This window comes from Neopsephotus bourkii, unplaced genomic scaffold, assembly GCF_033783945.1.
Source record: "Neopsephotus bourkii isolate Nb327-2 ecotype Australia unplaced genomic scaffold, CSIRO-AGI_Nbou_v1 NB_1183, whole genome shotgun sequence".
NCBI classification, from domain to species: domain Eukaryota; kingdom Metazoa; phylum Chordata; class Aves; order Psittaciformes; family Psittacidae; genus Neopsephotus; species Neopsephotus bourkii.
Genome location: NW_026901668.1, coordinates 3,578,540 through 3,600,003, shown reverse-complemented (window position 1 = coordinate 3,600,003; position 21,464 = coordinate 3,578,540). Strand labels below are relative to the sequence as shown.

At 41.5% G+C, this 21,464-nt stretch overlaps 1 protein-coding gene across 1 annotated transcript in view; it reads left to right on the top strand.

Annotated features, from left to right (window-relative positions):
* Window positions 1–1,723: 1,723 nt before the first annotated feature.
* BCL2L13 (BCL2 like 13) overlaps window positions 1,724–21,464 on the top strand; it is a 40,000-nt gene continuing 20,259 nt past the window's right edge. Inside the window, exons 1-4 of the mRNA XM_061363971.1 lie at window positions 1,724–1,848; window positions 7,363–7,552; window positions 17,905–18,015; window positions 18,955–19,111. Coding sequence (XP_061219955.1) covers window positions 7,432–7,552; window positions 17,905–18,015; window positions 18,955–19,111 — 389 coding nt within the window. The 5' untranslated portion in view covers window positions 1,724–1,848; window positions 7,363–7,431. The remainder of the gene's footprint in view (window positions 1,849–7,362; window positions 7,553–17,904; window positions 18,016–18,954; window positions 19,112–21,464) is intronic.

The following is a 21,464-nucleotide window of genomic DNA, read 5'->3' as shown; positions in this document are numbered from 1 at the left end:
GGTTCCTGCCTCCCCTGCCCGGGACAGAGCCCGCCCGGCGGGCGGGGCGTCCTCGCCTCCCTCCCTTCTTCCCCTGGGGCAGTGCCCTCCGAAGCCGAGCTGGAGCGAGGTTGCAGGCTCTGTCCGGTTCTGTGCCGCACAGGCGGGAGCGAGCCTTCGAGTGAGGACACAGAGGCTGGGCTGTCGGAGTTCAGGGGTGCTGCGTGACTGGGGTGAAATAATCCTTCCCTTGCGCGTAGTGCTTTAAAGGTGCTGGTGGGAATGTTTTCGGTTTCAGAGAGCTGAGCTCTTTCCCAGGAAGGCTGCAATGTGTTTAGCTCGCCGTGGGGAGAAGCTAAATGTGGAGAGATACGTGTTTCTAAGGACTTAAAGTAGATTTCTTCTTGGAAATACTTTGGCCTCCGCATCACAGGGTGGTTTGATATCCCAAGGTCACTTTTAGCTGTCAGTTGTGTAAAGCTCTGAAATGCTGTTTATAAAATCTCCCTGATTTTCCAGGTTTGGGCTGGCAGTGAAGAATTACATTGTCTTTTGAACCCAAGATGCAATGCGGGGTACCATTAAGGGGCTCAAAGAGAAAAGCAGGCCAAAGGAAAGAGGTGGCAGAGGTGAGAGGAGGCCTTGCAGCAGAGAGGCTGGAGGTCACTGGCTGTCAGGGAGGGACAGTGTAAGGGGAGTCCTGTGATGGGCCCCTCAGGTTGGTTGTACTTTTATGATGAACAGCCATGGCAGCAGCACTCCACTGCAGGAATACATGGTGGGGACTCAGAGCATTATTAGTATTACCCTTCTGTGGTGTGCTGATTATTGAGGAGTTATGTTACTGCTTCCACTGGGTACTTTTTTATGGCAAAATTTGAAGTTATCTTCATAACCTATAATATTTATTCTAGCTGCCAGGACTTCCATTCTGCAGGTATATTTAGTGGCAAAAAAAATTTAGACCTGTTCCTTACAAAGCAGTGTCAAATGTGGTATTTGTCATATCCATGCTTCTTCCTGGCTTATTTTGAATTTGTTGATTTTTACTGAGCCTTTTTATTTTTAACTATGTGAAAAAGCTTTCTGTAAAATACAAATGCAACTTTTTCTCCCCCTGGTATTGCAGTAATGTTACAACGCAGGTTATCAACTGCATTGATATTTTGTATCTTGGTACCACTTTACTCTTACCTAGGGCAGGAGCTAAATAATATTTAAACAACTAGAACTATCATACAATCATAGAATGGTTTGGGTTGGAAGAGACCTTAAAGACCATTTAGTTCCAAGCCCCCTGCCACGAGCAGGGACACTTTCCAGTAGATCAGGATACTCAAAGCCCCGTCCAACCTGGCCTTGAACACCGCCAGGGATGGGGCAGCCACAGCTTCTCTGGGCAGCCTATTTAGTGTCTCACCACCCCGAACATACTCCATCTTGCTTCCTTTCGTGCAGCGTGGGTTCTCCATGACCCTCAAGCCCTAAGGGAAGCTATCTACCACCCGCTCCTTTCCCTAAAACCAGCGAGCAGAACGGGACGGTGTTCGCACATTTGCGTTCATCTTGTTGCAACCAGGCCGATGGCACCCTCCCCTCCGTGTTGGGGGCGGGAAGTCACGTGGAGGGAGTGTCGTGCTGCCGCGCCATGACGTATGCCGCCGCCGCCACCTCCCCCCCACCGTTCGCTTTCCCCTCGCTCCCCGCCCCTCCATCATGGCGGCGGCGGCGGCAAATTAGGGCAGAGCTCGCATTGCCGGGCGCGCGCCCACCACCCCCGGCGGACCGACCCGGAGCAGCGCCGCTCCTCGCCCGGCCTGCCCAGCCCCCCCCTTCCCCGTCCTGCTCCCCGCCCCGCCGCGCTCGCAGGTGAGGAAACGGGTGGGAGCGGGCGGGAGAGCCGCTTCTTTATTTCTTCGTTTATGTGTTTATCTATCGATGTTCCTTATCGGTCTATGTATTCATGTATTTAATTCCTCCCGTGTCCCCGTTCCCGCCCCGCCGGCCGGCATTTGGGTGAGGGGGAGCGGGCACCGTGCGCGCCTCCGCGTGCGCGCCGCCTGCGAGGGGATGGTGGTGGGGAGAGCCGGCCGCGCTCGGTGGCGGGAGAACTTAGCCGCGGGGGGGGGGCGGGGCGCAGCGGGGTTACGCCCCCTCGGCTGCCGGTGCCCCCTCCCGCCCCCGCCGTGGCGGCGGCTGAAGGACTCGTTCCTCACGTCCCGTCCCGCTGAGGGGGCGGCCGGGCCCCGAGGTGTGGGAGCAGAAGGGGCTGTCGCCCCCTCCGGCCCCCGGCAGCTCCTGAAGGGCGGCGGCAAGGAGAGCCGGCGGCTCCTCCGCTGCAGGGGCTGCGGCCTGCCCACACCTGCCGCTGTAGCGCTGTGACTCCCCCGCGGACCCCGCCGGCTGACTCATGCCGGCTTTTTGCTCCTTGCCGGTTCTGCCCGGATATAAATATCTCATTCATCGCCGTAGTAACTGAGTAGCTTACGCTGCGCTCTCGCAGGCTGCTCGTCTGCTCCTGCTCTGTGTTCGTCTGGCGCCGCTGGAACTTGGAGCGAGAGCAGGGCTTTTGTCTCACCTGCCTGTCCTCTTGGTCGCTTTCAAAGCCACGTAGCGCTTGGCACGTTAAAGTGAATGAAAGCTTATTAATGAAAGCTGGGCTAGTCATGATTTAATATTGTGGTAAGGCGGTTTAAAGCCGGAAAGGATTGAGAACCTTTGTAGCAGATAACTCGTGCGGGTTTTGTTTTTCTTCTTAGAAGAAAAAAACCCCAAACCATTTGCCTAGAATGCTCACTTAATTAAATCCCCCCCTAAGACCAACTAAAACCTCTGCCCAGATAAGCAACTATTGTATTTTCTGGTACTTCTATCCCTTCAGTGCCACTAGAGGATCAGTAATGGATGCAATATTGATTTATTTCCAGTAGGAGCTGACATGTTTTAACTCAGTAATTCTCAGTTTATTAAAAACAATCTCTTAGTCATACTCTCGTATCTTGTTGGAAAAGTATTCTAAAGAATTTATCTCCCAACTTGATCGCAGTCTGTTGCTTTGGAAAGTCCTACCTGTTACATGAAGTGTTTTCAGAGGCAAACCGCTCCAGGTTAAACCAGTCTGCACATGGAAGTCTCACCCCAAATTCCTACACAAGCTTTCTGGTAAGGTTGCAGAGTGATTGAATATTTTCCATCTTGTTGATACGGGGTGTGGTTTTGTAGACCTGCAACTCCTTGAAATTCAGTACATTTGGGTAAATAAGGCTGCAGATTAGAGTTGTGAGTGGTTGCCTGTTGCAGGGATTGGTAGCAGGAGGATGACCCAAACCTGTGAATATATCGGTGGCATATTGCCCTAAAAACGATTTGAACTCTGGTGCTACTGTTTTGTTGCCTCACTAAATCTCCCTTTCTGTGCTTGGGTGAACACTTGGTGACTGAGACCAGACTTTGAAACAATTCTCCAGCAGCAGGAAGTATTCTGCTAACACCACTGTCTAGGATGGTTAAGTTTGTAGCCAGTAAGTGAGGCTTGATACCCCGGACTGTAGATTGGAACTGCATGCACCCCTAGATTGACTCCTTTTTTCAAGCAGAAATTAACTGTGGCCATGATGGTGGTATTTATAAAAAGAAGGCAATCTGTGGCAGGTGAGGGACAGTTTCTGCACGTGTGTTTTTAGTGCATTAGAAATCAGTAGCAATACTGATCACCCACTGCTTTGTTTAGAAACATGCAGCATAATACTTCATAAGGCTTCATCTCTAAATGCAAAAGACAGTCAGACTTGCAACAGTTGAATAAATGCACAATGGATCTTAGTGGCAGCTGGTGAACCTTTCTTACGGGCAGTTACCATAGTGCTGTTGCACTTTGGCTTTGAAGTGGTGCACAGTAAGCACAGCTTAGTACATGGTAGGATTTTGCAAGTAAGGATGGAAACATAGCAGAGCCTCATCACAAGGGGATTATATTCACTCTATTAATTGGTAGACTTGCCTTTCTCATTATCTGGTGTAAACTCTTCTGTGGATTAGGATGCAACAGATTGCATGAAGAAGTATCAGTCTGACTGGAACTCCTGTTCTCAGGTCTGCCCGGCAGCTCAGCCCACATGAAACAAGTAACAGCAGGGTCAGAGGAGTAACAAGTAAGCAAGCTTCAAAGGGGTAGGTAGCCTTTTATTCCCCCAACTTGTAGGAATTGAGAGGCATAATTTTTTTTTTATTTTTTTTTTAACTGTTACACCAGAAGTAACCTTCTTGCCTTTCCTTTGAGGCTCATGTAGTCTGTAGAATGCCCTATTTTGCTCTGCTGTGTTACATCTCCCCTACAAGCTTTTGTCTTACTCTTGAACGGTTTCTGGATCTCTTCCATTTTGGTCCTGTAGAGAAAAGCTGTCTTTCCTCTGATTTGGCCTCTCAAGCTGCGTGTCCTTTTTAAATCCCACTTATTCCTGAAAAAAATGGCCTTTTCTGAGATATTTACAGTATCTGAGTCAATATTTCTCTATTTCTTTTTGTAAACAAACCCAGTCATTCACAGTTGAAAATGAGTAATTCAGTTGTTGTACTGTGGGCTTCTCTCAAGGGAAGGCCAGTGATTCTGAAGTGCATTTCCAGTATGACATTCTTTTATGTGAAGCTGAAAATATTTTTTCCATTCAAGTTCTGAAGTCTCCCTTCTCATTTTTGCATAAAACTACCTCTTCAAATATATTGACCACAGTGATTACTTTCTTTTCATATAAAGCTTTTTTTCTTCATTCTTTTCCCAGAGAAGCATCAACCACTAAGTAAGCTGTGGTCTGATTCTCTCACTTTTCCTCCTTGCTCCAGAGGTGCTGAGCTAAGCATGCTGAAATCTGTGTGAATGAGGTCTCAGTGTTGCGGGTGGATCACTGTGCTGGTATAGAGTGTCATGCTTGCTTTGATTGACTGTTTTATTGTTTCTTTCTTTCTTTTCCTGCGTTGATTTGGAATTATATTTTGAAGAATAATCTCTGTTATATATAAAGACTTGTTCTTTGATCCACAGTGCAGTATCTGGATGTCACTGGAACATCTGTCAGACTGATTCTTTCAGGACAGATCAGTTCAGGTTGTCTGGAAGGGTTCCCATTCGCTGTGGCTCAGGCACTGCAAAAACCATGTTGCTTTCAGTACTGTGGATCTCTACTGAACAAACCAGAAGTGAAATGTGCTGGGGAGCTTTCGCTTTTTGTGAATGGCATCTTTCACACCTGGTGATGTGAACCTGTGATGTGGTGATGACATCTGAGGATCTGGTCCTAAGAGCAGTTCTATTGTTAAAGGATCCTAATGTTTTCTGAGCACTTACTTTTACCGTATCTCCTTGCTTTATGAAACACTCAGTTTATGGAAGCAGCTGAAAGATAACTGCGTACTGTGCAAAAGCCGTGCTTATCCTCTGCTGTAATCTGTTACGTTTCTGAAGCATGATACGTTGCCTGAGGGGCACTCTGGGATGGAAGAGGCAACATAAATATAGAATTACTACTTCAAGGGAACAGGGATGAGTGTTGACTCAGTTTCAACACTGGTTCTTTCCTATATACATCACTACTTTGGTTCAAGCCATAGCAAAGATTCAACTGAATCTTTCTGCTAAAGGATTTCAGGCATTTTGAAATACATGGCAAGAGGCAGGGCTTCCAGATGATAGTCTTCATGGAAGAGTCCTCTTCTGTTTTCAATACTGAATGAGTTTCAGAAGCTAGGGTTGCTAAAGATTAAAGAAAGAACACTTGGCCAATTTTACACCAACTCTTTTCCTTTCATGGCTTTTAGTTTGACGGATGAATTTTTTTTGCCAAGCTACCTACTCACACGGGAACCGTGCCATAGCACAATTACAGTTCTGTATATCCTCAGTAACCAGGGTACAACTCCTATTAATCTGAATTCCTTTCCAGGGAGGAGGGGGTTATAAATTAGCCCTGACATCTTGCATAGGTAGGAGAGGTCAGTGCTTTTCTTTCGCTTGCTCTGTTTATTAGTATTATTTTTAATTTTGAAGCTTCATTTGCAGATTGTGCTTTGGTTTGGGAACTTGGTTCTCTCTCTTATTCTCAAGGCATTTTCAGTGTAATCAGGAACTCTCTGGAGATGCTCCAACTCTTGTTCTCTGTCTATATAGAATTTTTCTCATTCTATATGCTTTAAACTTGGTTTAAATTTTCTTCTAAATGAACCTGCAATCTCCCACTAGTAAATTGTCCGGCTCCTTCACTATCTGTAAAGTAGCTGTTCTTGTAACATGAAGTTTTTTGAATGCCTTTCATTTAGACATTGGCCAAGAATGGGCTACTAGTTATTTGGGAATGACCCTTTGAAGTGATGGAGAACTTAATAATATTTAGGGCTTTAAGGTAAACTCCCCAAATGATTTGATTCATCAAGTTGATACCACATTGGAAGTAGTTATCCAGACTGTTCCTAATAGAAGGAGCTAAAGCATGTTGTTTAATCTGAAACTTCTTTTCAACCTGTTGTATGTTTTTTTCCCCCACTTTCATGTTGTTTTCTGAGATTTTTTTTTTTTTTTTACCTTCTTCTTTCTGGGTGATATTAATTTCTCTCCACATTAGTTTTTCTTGATGTTCTGATTTGGATGGTTTGGGGTGAAAAAAAAGGCAAAACAATTACAGTAAAACAGGGAAGTTCTTTGCCCAAATGTTGCTGGTAGGTGTGGATTTCTAGTTTGTAAGTTTTATGTCTAGGTGAGAAACCCAGGACACACTACCATCTGTTCTTCCAATCTCTACGGCAAACGTGGAATTTCCTTTGTTGACCATTTTTTCCCCATTGCTGTCGGAACAGTAAAATGAATTCAAGGCAATTGTGGTCACTTTTTCTGCACGAAAATTTTGTAGCATTACGATAGTGAATCTGAGAAAGCAGAGAATCAAGAAAATACTTACCAGTGGCTTAGGGAAAGAGAGATTCTTCTGGACCTGTCTTATTACCTCAAAATTTAGTTAACTAAGTCTTCATAATCCCTCAAAACCTCTCTGCATGAATACATGTGTATTTGTGCATGGGATTGAGTTAGGAGGCATTAGGAGGCTGACACATGGTGAGCAACTGTCCAATTTGCTTTAATGTTAGAGCATGTATGCCAGGCTGGAGTGAGAAATGCCACTGCTGGCAGCAGGCAGGCAGGCTGCTGGGCTGTGGAGCAGCTGCTTTTACTCTGCATGGTTCTTATTCAAATAAGAATGCATAGGATATCAGGGCAAAACCCTGGATATTACTTCGTGATTATTACATAATTCCTTGTGAAGTTTGAGTTCATGACCTATTGCAGCCTTATAAAAAAAAAACAAGAAACCCAAACAAAACACTATTCTTTCCTTACAGTCTTCCTCAGTTATCCGGAGAAAACCCTACGTGCCCCATAAGAGTACTGCCACATCACAAGCCAACCTGATGGCGTCCTCTACTGCTGTGCCTGTAGGATTTCACTATGAAACAAAATACGTAGTTCTCAGCTACCTGGGACTTTTGTCACAAGAGAAGCCACAGGAGCATCCTCCTCCTTCAACACAAGGTAATATTCAAGGCACATTCACCTGTACCTATTTACTGTATTTGCAATTAGTTCTTCAGCTGTTTGTGCATGAGTGCAGGATGTTTAGTGTAATGATGTTTAGTGTAATGTGTCTCATTCATTTAAAATAATGGGAAGAGATGCTGACAGAAACAAAGCTGTTTGTATTTAAATTACTGTTTTAATTTGAGCTATGCCAGGACTGATTGGTGTTTATGAAGCAAGTAGGTGAGTTTTGTTGCTGTTTTGAGGTGAGGAGGGGTGGATATATGTTATCTTTTTTGAGCCACATTGAGAATTTGAGCCCACGCTTGCTTATTTTTGGGCAGAAAGTGGAAGTAAGTAAGGGGAAGGTGGTGTTTACAGGCATAAATTCTGGATGGTGACTTGGACAATCTCATGTGCTAAATAGTTTTGTCCTATTAAGTTAATGCTTCTGTTGTTGTCAGTCAGGGGCAGTGCAGAGATGTGAGGCTTAACCTGGCCTATGCTGCATCTATTTATTTGTTTATTTTTAAGAAGTCAAGGACTGTCTGAAGTCAAATAGTCAGATGTTTCTTCCAGAACAGGTTTACGCATGCAGGAGGTCAAATAAATAAATAGAAGGCAGAATAAATTAAGTTTGTTAGGTTGTGTTTCACATAAACTTAGGTAGTAAAACTTGATTTTGTGATGGCAAGCACTTAAACAATGTTTGTCAAGATTGTTTGGGTGACTTGTCACTCTTAATGATGTTTCAGTCACTACTGTTTCCTGTGATTCAGAACTTGCTCTTATGAAAGGTGTATTTAAAAAAGCAAACAAAGACAGTCTTCGGAATCTTTTTTTCGAACAAGTGTTTAAGAATGCATACTCTGTCATTTACTGATCTGCCATGAAATGAGAAGTTCCTGAAAAGGAAAGATAGCATCAAAGTTATGACAGAAATTATTTTATCAGTTTGGCACTAAAGCATATAGCATATGCTAGTTATATATCATTTATAAAATTCATCTTAGTATATTTAAGATATGTATATTAATTCCAGTTTGACTGCATCTGTGGTCCACCAAAGGAGAGGCACTGTAGTCCAAAAATGCTGTTTCATAAAACCCTTTATTGGAAAATGTGTATATTTTAGCAATAACATCTCATTCTGAATATCCCATCTGGGCTAACTGGGCTTTACCTAGAAATGTTTAAATTAACTAGTTTAGCTGATGAATGTAGCTGCTAAGCCGCTGTCCATCATATTTAAAAAATTATGGCAGTCAGGTGAAGTTCCTGATGACTGGAAAAGGGGAAATATAACCCCCATTTTCAAGAAGAGGAATACGGAAGACCCAGGGAATTACAGACCTGTCAGTCTCACCTCTGTGCCTGGCAAAGTTGTGGAGCAGATTCTCCTGGAAGGCATGCTAAAGCACATGAAAAACAACAAGGTGCTTGGTGACAGCCAGCATGGCTTCACTAAGGGGAAATCCTGCCTGATCAATTTGGTGGCCTTCTATGGTGGGGCTACAGAACTGATGGACAGGGGTAGAGCAGTTGATGTCATCTACCTGGATTTGTGCAATGCATTCAACACTGTCCCAAACAACAACCTTGTCTCTAAATTGGAGAGACATCAGTTTGATGAATGGACCACCCGGTTGATAAAGAATTGTCTGGATGGCTGGATGCAGAGAGCTGTAGTCAATGGCTCAGTGTTCAACTGGAGACAGGTAATGAGTGATGTCCCTTAGGGATTGGTGTTGGAACCAGTCCTGTTCAACAACTTTGTCAGAAACATGGACAGTGGGATTGATGCACCCTCAGCAAGTGTACTGTGTACAGTTTTGGTGTTCTCAACATAAGAAGGACATGGATCTGTTTAGCAAGTCCAGATGAGGGTCATGAGGGTGATCATGGGGCTGGATCACCTCCTATATGAAGACAGGCTGAGAAAGTTGGGGCTGTTCAGCGTGGAGAAGAGAAGGCTGTGTGGAGACCTCATAGCAGCTTTCCAGTATCTGGAGGGAGCCTACAAGGATGCTGGAGGGAGTTCATCAGGGACTGTAGCAGCAGTATTAGGGGAAATGGATATAAACTTAAACAGGGGAAGTTCAGGTTAGATATAAGGAAGAACTTCTTTACTGTGAGGGTGGGTAGGCACTGGAAAGGGTTGCCCAAAGAAGTGGTGAATGCTCCATCCCTGGCAGTGTTCAAGGCCAAGCTGGACAGAGTCTTGGGCGACATGGTCCAGTGTGAGGCATTCCTGCCGATGGCAAGGGAGTTGGAACTGGACTATCTTAAGGCCCTTTCCAACCCAAACCATTCTATGATTTTATGTCTTGAATATATATAAAGTTACAATGTGCAAGAGTCTGCTTTGTTCTGTAAATACAAGATTCAGGAAAAGTTGGGTTTATTTAATAACTTGGCAATTGAGGGGAAACTTTTCAACTGATTCTTATTACTGAAATGTCAAAGAAATATTTGAATTAAAGACCAATATTTAAACTTTATAAAGAGTAGGCTACGAATGCTTAAATAAAAATTTTTAGTCAGTTAAGAGGACTTTTAAGCTCCTGAATAAAGATAACTGCCAAGTCTACTTTTGAGATATTATTTAAATGTTAGCTTGTGTGACAATAGGCTGTAGTTGGATTTGCTATTAAAATACTTCAGTATTAAAATAGCATTGATACTTCCCAAATCTGTTCTTCATCCTTGTTGCTCTAAACCTTCACTCATAAATTTTAAATTCTCCTCCGTTTCCCTCACCCTCACTCCCCAAACCAGGCAGTGACCACAGCTTCTCCTATCCTGGTCATCTTTTACTGTAATTAGATCTTTCTTTTAGTGCTTTTACTGCTTTCTGTTCAAAACCTCTGGATAAAATAATTTTCCCTTCCTGTCATCTTGTTTCTCACTCTTTTTTATAATTCCTTGGATGGACTTAAGGCTGTTACTGAACTAAGTGCGAGCACTATCCTTCTGCTTCAGGACTTGTTTAATTGTTTCCTAACACACTTTTCGTGGTGCTTTTTTGCTTTCTGTGCTTTCAACAGCTTTAATTTGTCTGACAGTTACTTTTTAAAAATCCTTTCTCCTACTTATTCTCTCATTGCTTGTAACTGCACAGTTATTTCAGCTGCACTCCCAGGGTGTATGTGTGGTAACAGCTATGTGTTTATTTTGAAGTACCGTATGGGTCTTCTTTGAATATAAAGTAGTTTATATATACAGTCTGTATCTCCTTGTTGTCTGGCAGGTGGCTGATGCCTACTTGTGGAGAGCTGTACCAGCTCTGCCCTATATGCTCAATCTTCTCCCTTAGGGAGACAGTGAGAGAAGCAGCAAGCCCATAATGGATATTACCTGCACTGCCTAATGCACTGCTGGGAGGGAGCTGGGTATTACAGTAACAAGTGTGGTCTGAGAAACCTGGTTAGAACAAAGGAGATGTGAAAGCCAGTAAATGAGAATGAATACTTGTTGTGTAGAATCCCATCATGAGGAGGGAAGCAGTGGTATTTGGTAATGAAGACATATGAGGGATAATAACAGTATGACATTACATCATGCTTGTCAGTGTGTTTTTCAAGTGCTGTCATCAATCCTTGATACAATATCTTGATGGATCCCCAGTTCTTCCGTTGGTGATTTTTGTGGCACTTTAAACTGCTGGTCCATGGCTGAATGCTGTTTATTTATGAATTGAGAGAATTCTGATACAAAGTAACTGTCACTTAATCTTACTTTGCTATAATTTGGTTATTGTGCTGACAGAACCTTTAATAGGAAACAGTGGGAGCAGTGATTTTTTGATTACTACCTATTTCTATTTCAGTTGCAGAACATTTCTCTATTTTATGCGTTTCCTTCATATTGACTCTGGTGTATGGTACTTTCTCTTCATGTATTTTTCTTAGGTCCAAATAAATCCTTACTCCTTGTTTAATTTCTGTGTCATATTACAGTATAAGGGGAGGATCCAGAAAACCTAGTTTTAGTTTGCTGTCATAATCATACAATAGAATGGTTTGGTTTCGAAGGGACTTTAGCAGTCATCCCGTTCCAATCCCCTGCCATGGGTAGGGACACCTTCCACTAGACCAGGTTTCTCAAAGCCCCATCCAACCTGGCCTTGAACACTTCCAGGGATGGGGCAGCCACAGTTTCTCTGGGCAACCTGTGCCAGGGCCTCACCACCCTCGCAGTGAAAAATTTTTCCTATATCTAATCTAAATATTCCCTCTGACAGCTTAAAGCCATCACCCCTTGTCCTTTCACTACATGCCCTTGTAGTGATGTTAACGTCTTTACTCTTTCAGTACTAGAGAGCGAGGGACTCCTCTAGAGGGCAGTTCAGAGCAGGATCCTATTTCCAGCCACTTTGTATCACTTGCTGGAGGATCTATCTTTTTATTGCATGAGCACAGAACACGGCATGATAGGTGTAGTTGGTATTTCTGTACCTCCAGTGAGTATCCTTCTACAGTGCTCTCCCAGATTCCAGTGCAGTTAAACTAGAAAGTGTACCTGACAGCTAAAAAAAGCCGCCAAAAAGCCTTCTTCCCTGACAGGAGTGGTATTATTTTATCTCTACTAGAAGCGGTGGGAGAAATTGAATGGTTTTGTCCATTGCCCTCCTTTTCCTCCTACAGTCATCTCCCACAAACCTCTGTTTTCCTACATTTTGTACTAGAGAGTTCTCCTTCTGATCTATGTATTTTTGTTCCAAACATTCAGATAAGAGTAACTATTGAAGATATTTGCTAGTTTTCAAGTTAAAGCTTATAATATTTTTCTTTTATTTTAGAAATAATATGCTTTATGAGCCTGGTGGTTTTCAGAGGAACTTTCTTTAGTAAAGAGACAGCTCAGGCAAATTATATAGAAAATTACCTCAGTGTATTGCAAGAGAAATGGCTTTAATTACAAAAGCTCAAACCACTTATAGCTTCAAGCAAAGAAGGCTGATCTAAGTCAACATCTGATCACTACTTTGATATTTTTATTAGATAGCTTCTCTTCAGTGGAGAGTCTGAAGAGAGAACCACCCACAGTATTCCAGGCTCTTGAAGAGCAGACAGGTTTATTAGACAAACCAGTGTTTTAACATTATAGCTGTATGCTATTCTGTAGGTGATTTATTTCAATGTAGTCTGTAGTGGATTTCAATGTCTTCAGAGGGAAACTCAGCAAACTTAACTAGGCAATCGTTTGAGGGATTATTCCTGTTATAGTTTTGGCAGAATAATGATTCTGCATAGCACTGACTTCAGTTTATTTAAAGCAAGGTCCATTAACCATAATCTGTTACTTTTAGATAGGTTTTCAGGTAGATGAATAACACAAATTGCTCAGCTAAATCTGCTAAAACACACACAACATCATCTGTGTGAATTCATATGTTTTGGGGCGACAGACAAGTACCATTATTTGAAATGTGTGGAAGCTCTCAGCTCTTCATTAGATTGTGGAGAGAAGCTTTAGTATTTTTCCAGAACTCTTGTACTGTCTATAAGTACTGGTTCATACACAGAAAACATGGATCGAGTTTCTGAAAACATTTCTACATTTCCCTATTTGAAGTTCATGTGCATTATAGAAGCTTCCAGTCTGCCACAGTTGTTAGTACTGCTGACTTTTTAAGTGAGTCAGAATACTTTGGTTTTGTGATTCGATATATTATAAATACTTCTTTGTGTTTCATCAAGGAGTAACTTTCATTGTATTTCTGTTTTTCAATCTACCTTGCCATGGTTTGACCCCATCTCATGAGCCAGTGGCTATAATGAAGATTGTGAAGGAAAGTTTTTCCATGTTTTCCTTGTCAGAATGAGAAATCTTAAATGATCTCTCAGCTCACGTAGCACCTGGAAGATTTATAATCAGTGCCACTGCCGCATGGTGGCATAGATTACTTAAGAGATGAACAATGTTTTGACAGTGTTACATTTTTTCTCTGAGGTGCTATCCACAGTACTTGAATCCAGTTATTGTGCACTATGTTCTTTTGACCACTTACCTGTTTCAGAATTACAGTATGAAGTGATGTACATAGTCAGTGATCAAGGCATTTTAGTAGTTTCTCACAAACATTTCTTACCTGAGCAGTGTTTAACAAGGTTACTGGGAGAAATGGGGTTTTCTTTTATTTTTCACTCGCTTTGGTTAGAGGTGAACTCTGATACATCTCAGGAAATACATATACAGGTAGGCAGAGATGGTCAGGTTTCATGCATTGTGGGTGAGCTCAAGGCTCCTTAGAGACCATGCTAAATCTAACAGAAGTACCTTGTTTATAGAGTTTTGACCATCATGGGTTGGATACTTGTCATTGCCAGATTTTCTGCCATCAAGTGATGGACTGCCTGTTGCAGAGTATCTTGGTTTTCTTTGTACTCCATCTATGTATCTTCACTTACTCTTCATTGCACCTACTGTTGGTCTGTAACTCATTCTTGACAAACTTTCCTCTTTGGGCAAAATATATCTACTTTAAATGGAAAGCCACAAGCTGAAAATGTAAATGTTGTAGGTCAGAGCAATGCAGTTGTGCTAATAAAGGAGCTACTTCCTGAACTGAGCCAAAGAAGGGAAGGTTTTAGGGTGTGGCTTTGAGAAGTAAGAAGGGGTCCCTCCAGGACTGTGAATTCCCTCTTAATTAAGCATCCTCTGTGCCCACAAAGAAAATTTAGTGTTAGTTGGCAATGTCTTGTCTCTTCTTGAGTCTTAATATTTTGGACTTTCTTAGTTTCTTTTAAGCTGAGCCTTCTTACAGTGACCATTTGCATTATTAAACAATGAAAATATGGTCTCATCCACCGGAAGCTTTTTTTACTGTTTTATTCTACTTCTTTGTGAACTGATTTGAAAGTTGTCCAAAGGAGGAAAGGATACCACTTGCTTAGAACCTTTGCTATTGAAATATGCTGTCCTCCAACATTAGGTACAATTTTGTTGGTAGTGGTTAACATTCAGGAGATGCAGAAAGCTGAAGTTCATTGATAATTAGGGGAATAAACAGTGCAGAGTCACTGGCCCGGGAGGGGTAGGTTTTTGATGTTTTGGCACAACTGAGGAGTCAGGTGCTGTTGGAATCAGCAGCAGCTGCAGAGTTGTGGGTGTTACGAGATGGAAACCATTGACTGCAGCACTGATTATCTAAACAGCTCTTTTGTGTGCTGGCAGCAATGGAATTTCTCTTCCTCCATTTTCTGACTGACTTATTATCAAGTATGACAGCTTGTCATGTATGATCATCATCACATTAGTCCTGTGAGAATGGGTGCTCTACTGAATAACCCCATCCCTTCCATATACAGGGTGAAGCACAGCTTGAAATAAGACTTTGTACTTGCATGTACTTGTTGCACTTGACTGTAAAGCAGTGGTTCAGTCATTCAGAGAGGCAGCTTAAAGGGTCTGACAAGGCATTAGTGAGTGTTTGTTCATTAACCAGTTTGCTCATCTCTGGAATTTATTGTTCAGAGTGGCAAAGAGAGACTGTCTGAGAATGGCTAAATAAAGTTATTCTGAGCACAATGGTGAGGACTATGTGGTTAAGTAAAATAGAATTAACCTGACTACCTGTTGTTCCTTTAGACTGTTCACATAAATCACACAACCCTAGAATGGTTTGGATTGGAATGGACCCTAAAGACCATCTAGTTCCAAACCCCTGCCATGGGCAGGGACACATTCCACTAGACCAGGTTGCTCAAAGCCCCACCCAACCTGACTTTGAACACTGCCAGGGATGGGGCAGCCACAGCTTCTCTGGGCAACCGGTACCAGGCCCCCTGTCAGTTTAAAGCTGTTCTCCCTTGTCCTGTCACTATATGCCATTGTAAAAAGTCCCTCTCTAGATTTCTTGTAGTCTCCCTGAGGTAGTGGAAGGCTGCTATAGGGTCTCCCTTGAACATTCCATGCCAATCTACCTTGGTTTAGAAAGATTTTGCCTCACAGGTATCTACTGGGTTCTGAGTTTTTAAGCATTAGCATATTCAGTGTATTTTTAACTTGCTTTTCAAATGTAGGAGACCTTGCAATCTTACTGTATAGCATTTTTTTAAATTCAGAAAATGGACAGTGTACTCTAATACACATCTGTGTGTGTGTTAACTGGTATCATTGCTTGCAGAGGTTTTCACACTGATATGATAACCAGTAACATTGTGTGTCCATTATGGAGGAAAGGAGAAGGTGATACAACAGACTCAAGCAGATTTAAATAGAGATGAACCAAAGAAAATACAGTTGTTCATAAGAGCATGAAATTATGATTTAGTGTCTTCAAAACAGGAAAATACAAGAAAGACATGCTAGCAAGCTACACTGGGTGTTGCAGGACCCTGAAGATTTGGGTGTGAAATATTAAGTGATGAGGAAAAAATTAAGTCAGATAATACCAGCATTACAGGCATAAATCCTTTCCCTTTTATTTTCTTCAACTGAGTGAAGAACATCTGTAGAGTGGAACAATATCTAGATGCTCTACTAGAGCTGTAGGTAGCTGGTGTAGGTGCAGAAAGTTGGAGAGTCATCCATATTTGGGTGCACGAGTAAGAAACTGTGGACATGGGCAACATTATCAGAAGGTCAGCCAGGAGACGGTATTTAAATCATGGACACAAGAGATCGTGAAGTCTCAAAAAAGAATCTAAGAAACATACAGCAGTAAGAGAGCTAAGTGTGTTTGGTGTAACTCAGTCGCTGATACTGTTGAAAGTAGCTGAGTGCAGAGCTAATGAGGACTGATAACTGACCCAAAACTCAGGGATGGAAATGGCTGGCAGGTGGAATGTTTAGCAAAGGGAAGCTTTGTAGTGTATTTTATTTGTTTATTTAGACTGGCTCCAAGGAGAGTTTATATACTGAGCATGATGTTCTGTGGCATATCATACCCCTTTGGCTAGTTTGGGTCAGGTGTCCTACCTCTGCTCCCTCCCGGTTTCTGTGCATCTGGTCACTTGCAGAGCATGGAACACTGAAAATTCCTTGATTGGAGTAAGCATTACTTAGCAACAACTCAAACATTGGTGTGTTATCAGCATTGTCCTCGGATTAAAGCCAAAACACAGCACTGTACCAGCTACTAGGAGGAAAATTAACAGCCAAAACCAGGACAGTATCAGGAGTAAGTTGTTACCAAATTCACTTTTATATTTGTGTGGATGTGACAGATATCCATTTTACCTCTAAGTAGGACATTTTAAGGAACTGAAAGAAAGGAAGAAGAAAATTTCAGTTGGTAGGCTTTTGATTCAGCGATGTTTAGTAAAAATAAGACAGTAGTTAATGGAACAGTTTTTATAGTGTGCTTTAAGAATAGGATTTGAAGACATGCTTGAAAGCTGATGGAAGAAGTAAAGATGAGCAAACCCAAAGAAAAAGCAGCTAAATAGTAAAAGTTTTGAGCTGGAAATGTTTCCTAGACATCCAGTCATTCTACTAATATCCATCCCATAAAACAGTTACATGAGTTACCTTGCCATACGGCCTTATATTGGAAAGGTTGATATTCACCAGGCAGTTTCTTAAAGATCCAAATGTTTTAAATACCTTGGCTTGTTTGGAAACAGTTTTGTGTCTGTTTTGAGAGTCTACGTAATCCTGAATGATACAGCTGAATCAACCTCTTTTATCAAATATCTGGAGTCAGCACTTGGAATGTGCACTCATCATCCCAAACCGTGGCATGTATACTTCTGGGGATATGCAGACATTTCAAATTCCTAAATTACATGATTAGGAGATGAGAATTGACAACTGACTGGCAATTAGGGGGTCCCTGGCCTCTATTGTTACTTGGGAACCTGGTCTTCAATTGTTTTATTATGGCCTATAGACTCCTCATGAGCAGCAAAATGATCCACAGGTAATAGATTTCAGGACTCTTCATGGATGCCATTGCATAGTTGCTCTGAGTATTTTTGTAGATTTTTGCAGGCATCAATATCAATTTTGTATTTTGCTATAGAAATGGCTTTGTTTTGGTGTAGCTTGATAATGAGTGTATTAGTTTTAATGACTGCCTGTTTATGTGCCTTGGTTTGATTTTGCTCTTAAATTTAAGAGAAGTTTGGTTTTGAGGCTGTTATGTATTCTGTTTATGGCCTTATTCTTCTATTTTTTTGTAATATATTCATGTTTAAAGTACCTATTCTGTCTTGAATAGGCCTGGAAATTTATGTGTTTCTGGGTTCATACAGTACAACTTTAGCAGTAAGTGCCCGAAAGTGATCATACTTTTTGTGTTGCTGTCTGAAGTAGAACTTTCACCTTGAATTCCTTTATAGTTAATATTTCAATACCATGTTCTATTATCTACCTTATTTGAAATACTGCATTTGAATAATTTCTCTGACTTCTTTTAGGGACTCAACAACAGCTTATTGCACAACATGCTTTGGAGAAAGAGGCTTTGGAGAAGATTAAGATAGAAATTGAGGAGGAGCTAAAACATCTTGATGAAGAAATCTTAGAAGGTGCTCTTCTGCTTTTTCCCTTTCAATTGATAACCTCTATACGCTATATTGGTGGTTGATTTATAACAGGTACTCTAGCTAAAGATATTTTTGAATGCATTTAATCTCTACCCTCCTCCCCCTCAAAGATTTCTACATAGTCACGTGAAGTAAAATAGTTAAACGTTACCGTTTGGAGTGGTGGAGTCTAGCCAAAGCAAACAATTGAATGACATTTAATAGGCTACTATAAATAATGAAATGTAAGCAGCCCTTAAGCTGCTCCAGCTGATGACAGAAGTGAAATCATTCTTCAACAGCTAAAGGGAGTGTGGGCTTAAACCATTAGATTTCTTGGTTCCACCAGGTTGACTTTTTACTTTACTTGTAGATGTGGCTTTTCTAGGATGCCCAGCAAAGGATGATTTGGGGACAATCCTTGCTTTGCATGTGTGCTGCAAATTGGTAATACAAAGTAGAGAGGATCTGCTTATGTTCATTCATACAGACCTTTCTTAGAAGTTTTAGACTGAGAAGGAAAAGGTTAGATGAACAAAATGTTATTAAAAAAATTATCTTCTAGCACTGCTGCAGATACGTATGTCCATGTGTAGGCAAATTTTACCATGGAAAAGAGACACTTTTGGTGCTCCATCAGGGTTAGCATCAGCTTGAAATTGAGAGCAGCTGCACATTCAGTTAACTTCCTGGTTCGGATGCAGTTGTGATGGAGGAGAAATGTAGTTCTAAGTCATCTGTGGCTTGTTAAGTACCACTTCCAGAGTATATTTGAACCATACTTGTTTTATTACAGTTTGTTGATAAAATCTTTTGACTATAAAGTTAGGATTTCTTCATCCCTTTTATAAACTGTATTAACGGGTGGGATGAGAAATCTGACTCTGTTGATGTTCTTACATGGATCTGTTTTATTTTCTTTTGTATACTTTTGTCTCTCAGCATTTACAACTACAGGATTTGACTGCCACACTTCCCCAGTGTTCAGTCCTGCCAACCCAGAGAGCTCCATAGAAGACTGCCTGGCTCATCTGGGGGAGAAAGTGTCCCAGGAACTTAAAGAACATCTGCACAAAGCACTACAGAGCTTGCTTAGCAAGTGAGTTTCCATTTGCTTTTCTCAAAGGGAGGGTGTTTCTTTTTGAATTGTGACTGCTGCTGAAATGCTAAAGATGGGATTATATTTTGTGTTGCATTTCTTTCTCTTTCAATGTATCTTTACCTGGCTGGTTTTGGTTTGGTTTTGTTTTGTGCTGTAGTGTGCAAATACTTCTTTGTGGTGCTTGCTCTTTGCAGTAATTTAAATCCCTAAGTTTTTCTAAGCTTTTATCATTGAACTTCTGAGGCTAATTCAAGCAGTTTGAGATGCTTGTGGAACTAGCAGTTGGCAGCTACCAATTGCCATTGACAATTTCATGAATGCTGAGCTGTAGCCAGATTAACTTCTTTTACCTTAGAGTTAAGAATGGAGCTGAAGGTTTGTCTGTAGTCTGGCTGAAGATGAGGGGGAGAGCTTCCATGGAAGGGCAGTAGTTAGGTGCTTCATGACCACCATTCATGTACACATCTGATGCAAATGTGGGCCCTTGGACTGATCTTGGTGCCTTAAGAGCTGTCCTGCCAATTTAAGCTTATATAGCACATTGTACTTGGCATGCTACTATGTTGATTAATCTTTTGCAAATTAGTAAAATTGTTATGGTTGCTTGGCTTTCTATTAAAATCACCAGCCTGATTTTAAATGGATCAACATGAACTACTTCTGGCTGTTCTGAGTGACCTCCAAAATGTATTTGTAGACATTTGGAAGGCACAACTTTAGGGACAGTTACATAAATGCAGTTGTGAAGGCAGCACTGTCAAATAGCTACTCAGTCTATGTTTTGTGGATTGGTTTAAATAATATTACTCAAAAGAAGATGAGAATCTCTAGTACTACTCTTTCAGAGTTTGCATAGCTGTTCATGAACTGTTTGAACAACAAAATCCTAGAAGCCTAGATACCAGTACCTAATGTAAACTTTCTGATGCATGGGGCTTAAGCCTTGCATCTATGCATCAGAGAGTCATTTAATGCCCTCGTGAAGTTAATTAATACCCTTTTTGGAAGGCTTCTGGAAGATTACAAATTTAAAAGTCGTTCCGTCTGAACATCAGGAAACACCTTTTTATTATGAGGGTGACTGAGCAGTGGCACAGGTTGTTCAGGGAGTTTGTGGAGTCACCATCCTCGGAGATACTCAAAAGCCATTTGGACATGGTTCTGGTAGTTCTGGGCAGCTTGCTGTAGGAGACCCTACTTGAGCAGAGAGGTGGGATATTCTTGAGCAGTGCCCTCCAGCTTCAACCATTCTGTGATTCCTTAACTAGTGATCTATTCCTCAAGTAGCTCCCTAGTCAACAACTAAGGGGGAACTTTTTGTGACCAATATAATTTAAAACTGACTGTTTAAAGCCAGGGCTTTGAGCAACCTGATGTAGTGAAAGATGTCGCTCCGTGCCCATGATCTTTAAAAGCCTCTTCTAACCCAAGCCATTCTATGACTCTGACCTGAATTTCACACAAAGGTGCCATGTAACATCTGACCACACAGATTAAGAGGGTTGACTCTTTTTCCAAGAGTCATCCAAGTACACTCTGTCAACTCACCATTTAGCTTTCAGAAACTAACATATATACTGTCTGCTTCTTTATTTAGGTTTTATAGAGTCAAGTTCGGTGTTGTGTAAACTAACAATTTTTTGCCCATAGAAAAGAATATGTGGGGTACAAGTTTCTCCTTAAGTGACAAAATGTGTGCTAGTGTGTTCCTCCAGAACTGCAGGAGCTTACCTGCCTTTACCAGCCAGGCATTTATCCCATATGGCCTTAAAAACTTGCACTTAGTATCTTTTGAAGAGCTGACGTTTTCGTAAATACCTCACTCCACACTAAAAAAGCAGACCAGCAACGAGTTGGAAAATAAGCAGTGAGCCTTGCACCCTGTCCTTTTTGTGTGTCTAAAGTGGTAATTGAAATAACAGCATTTTAAGTTTAAATGTCTTAAAGTTTGTAGATAATTGGCTGACTGACATTGAGGGGTCCTAGCTGATGTACTCCGGCTTCATTCTTTTTGGAAAGTTCCTGAGATGAGGCCTTTGAAATTTAAGTGGTTCTAGGTTGTTAGCAGCCCAACTGTTCTGTTCTTATGTTTTCTATGGGAAAATATTTGCATTCTAAGTATTTTTCTTATTTATATACGGGTATGCATACATAAAAAGTCTGAAATGCCTGTGAAAATGTGTCGACACGCATGCCTTTTTATAAGGCAAACTAAAGCTACTGTTTAATCTCTTGATAATATCCTTCCTGCAGCTGTTGTTGCTCTTTTCATCCCACTGATTCATTTGGATTTGCATTTTAAAGAAACTAATGTACCAAGGAAGTTAAGAGAATGCACTTAAAGTGAAAA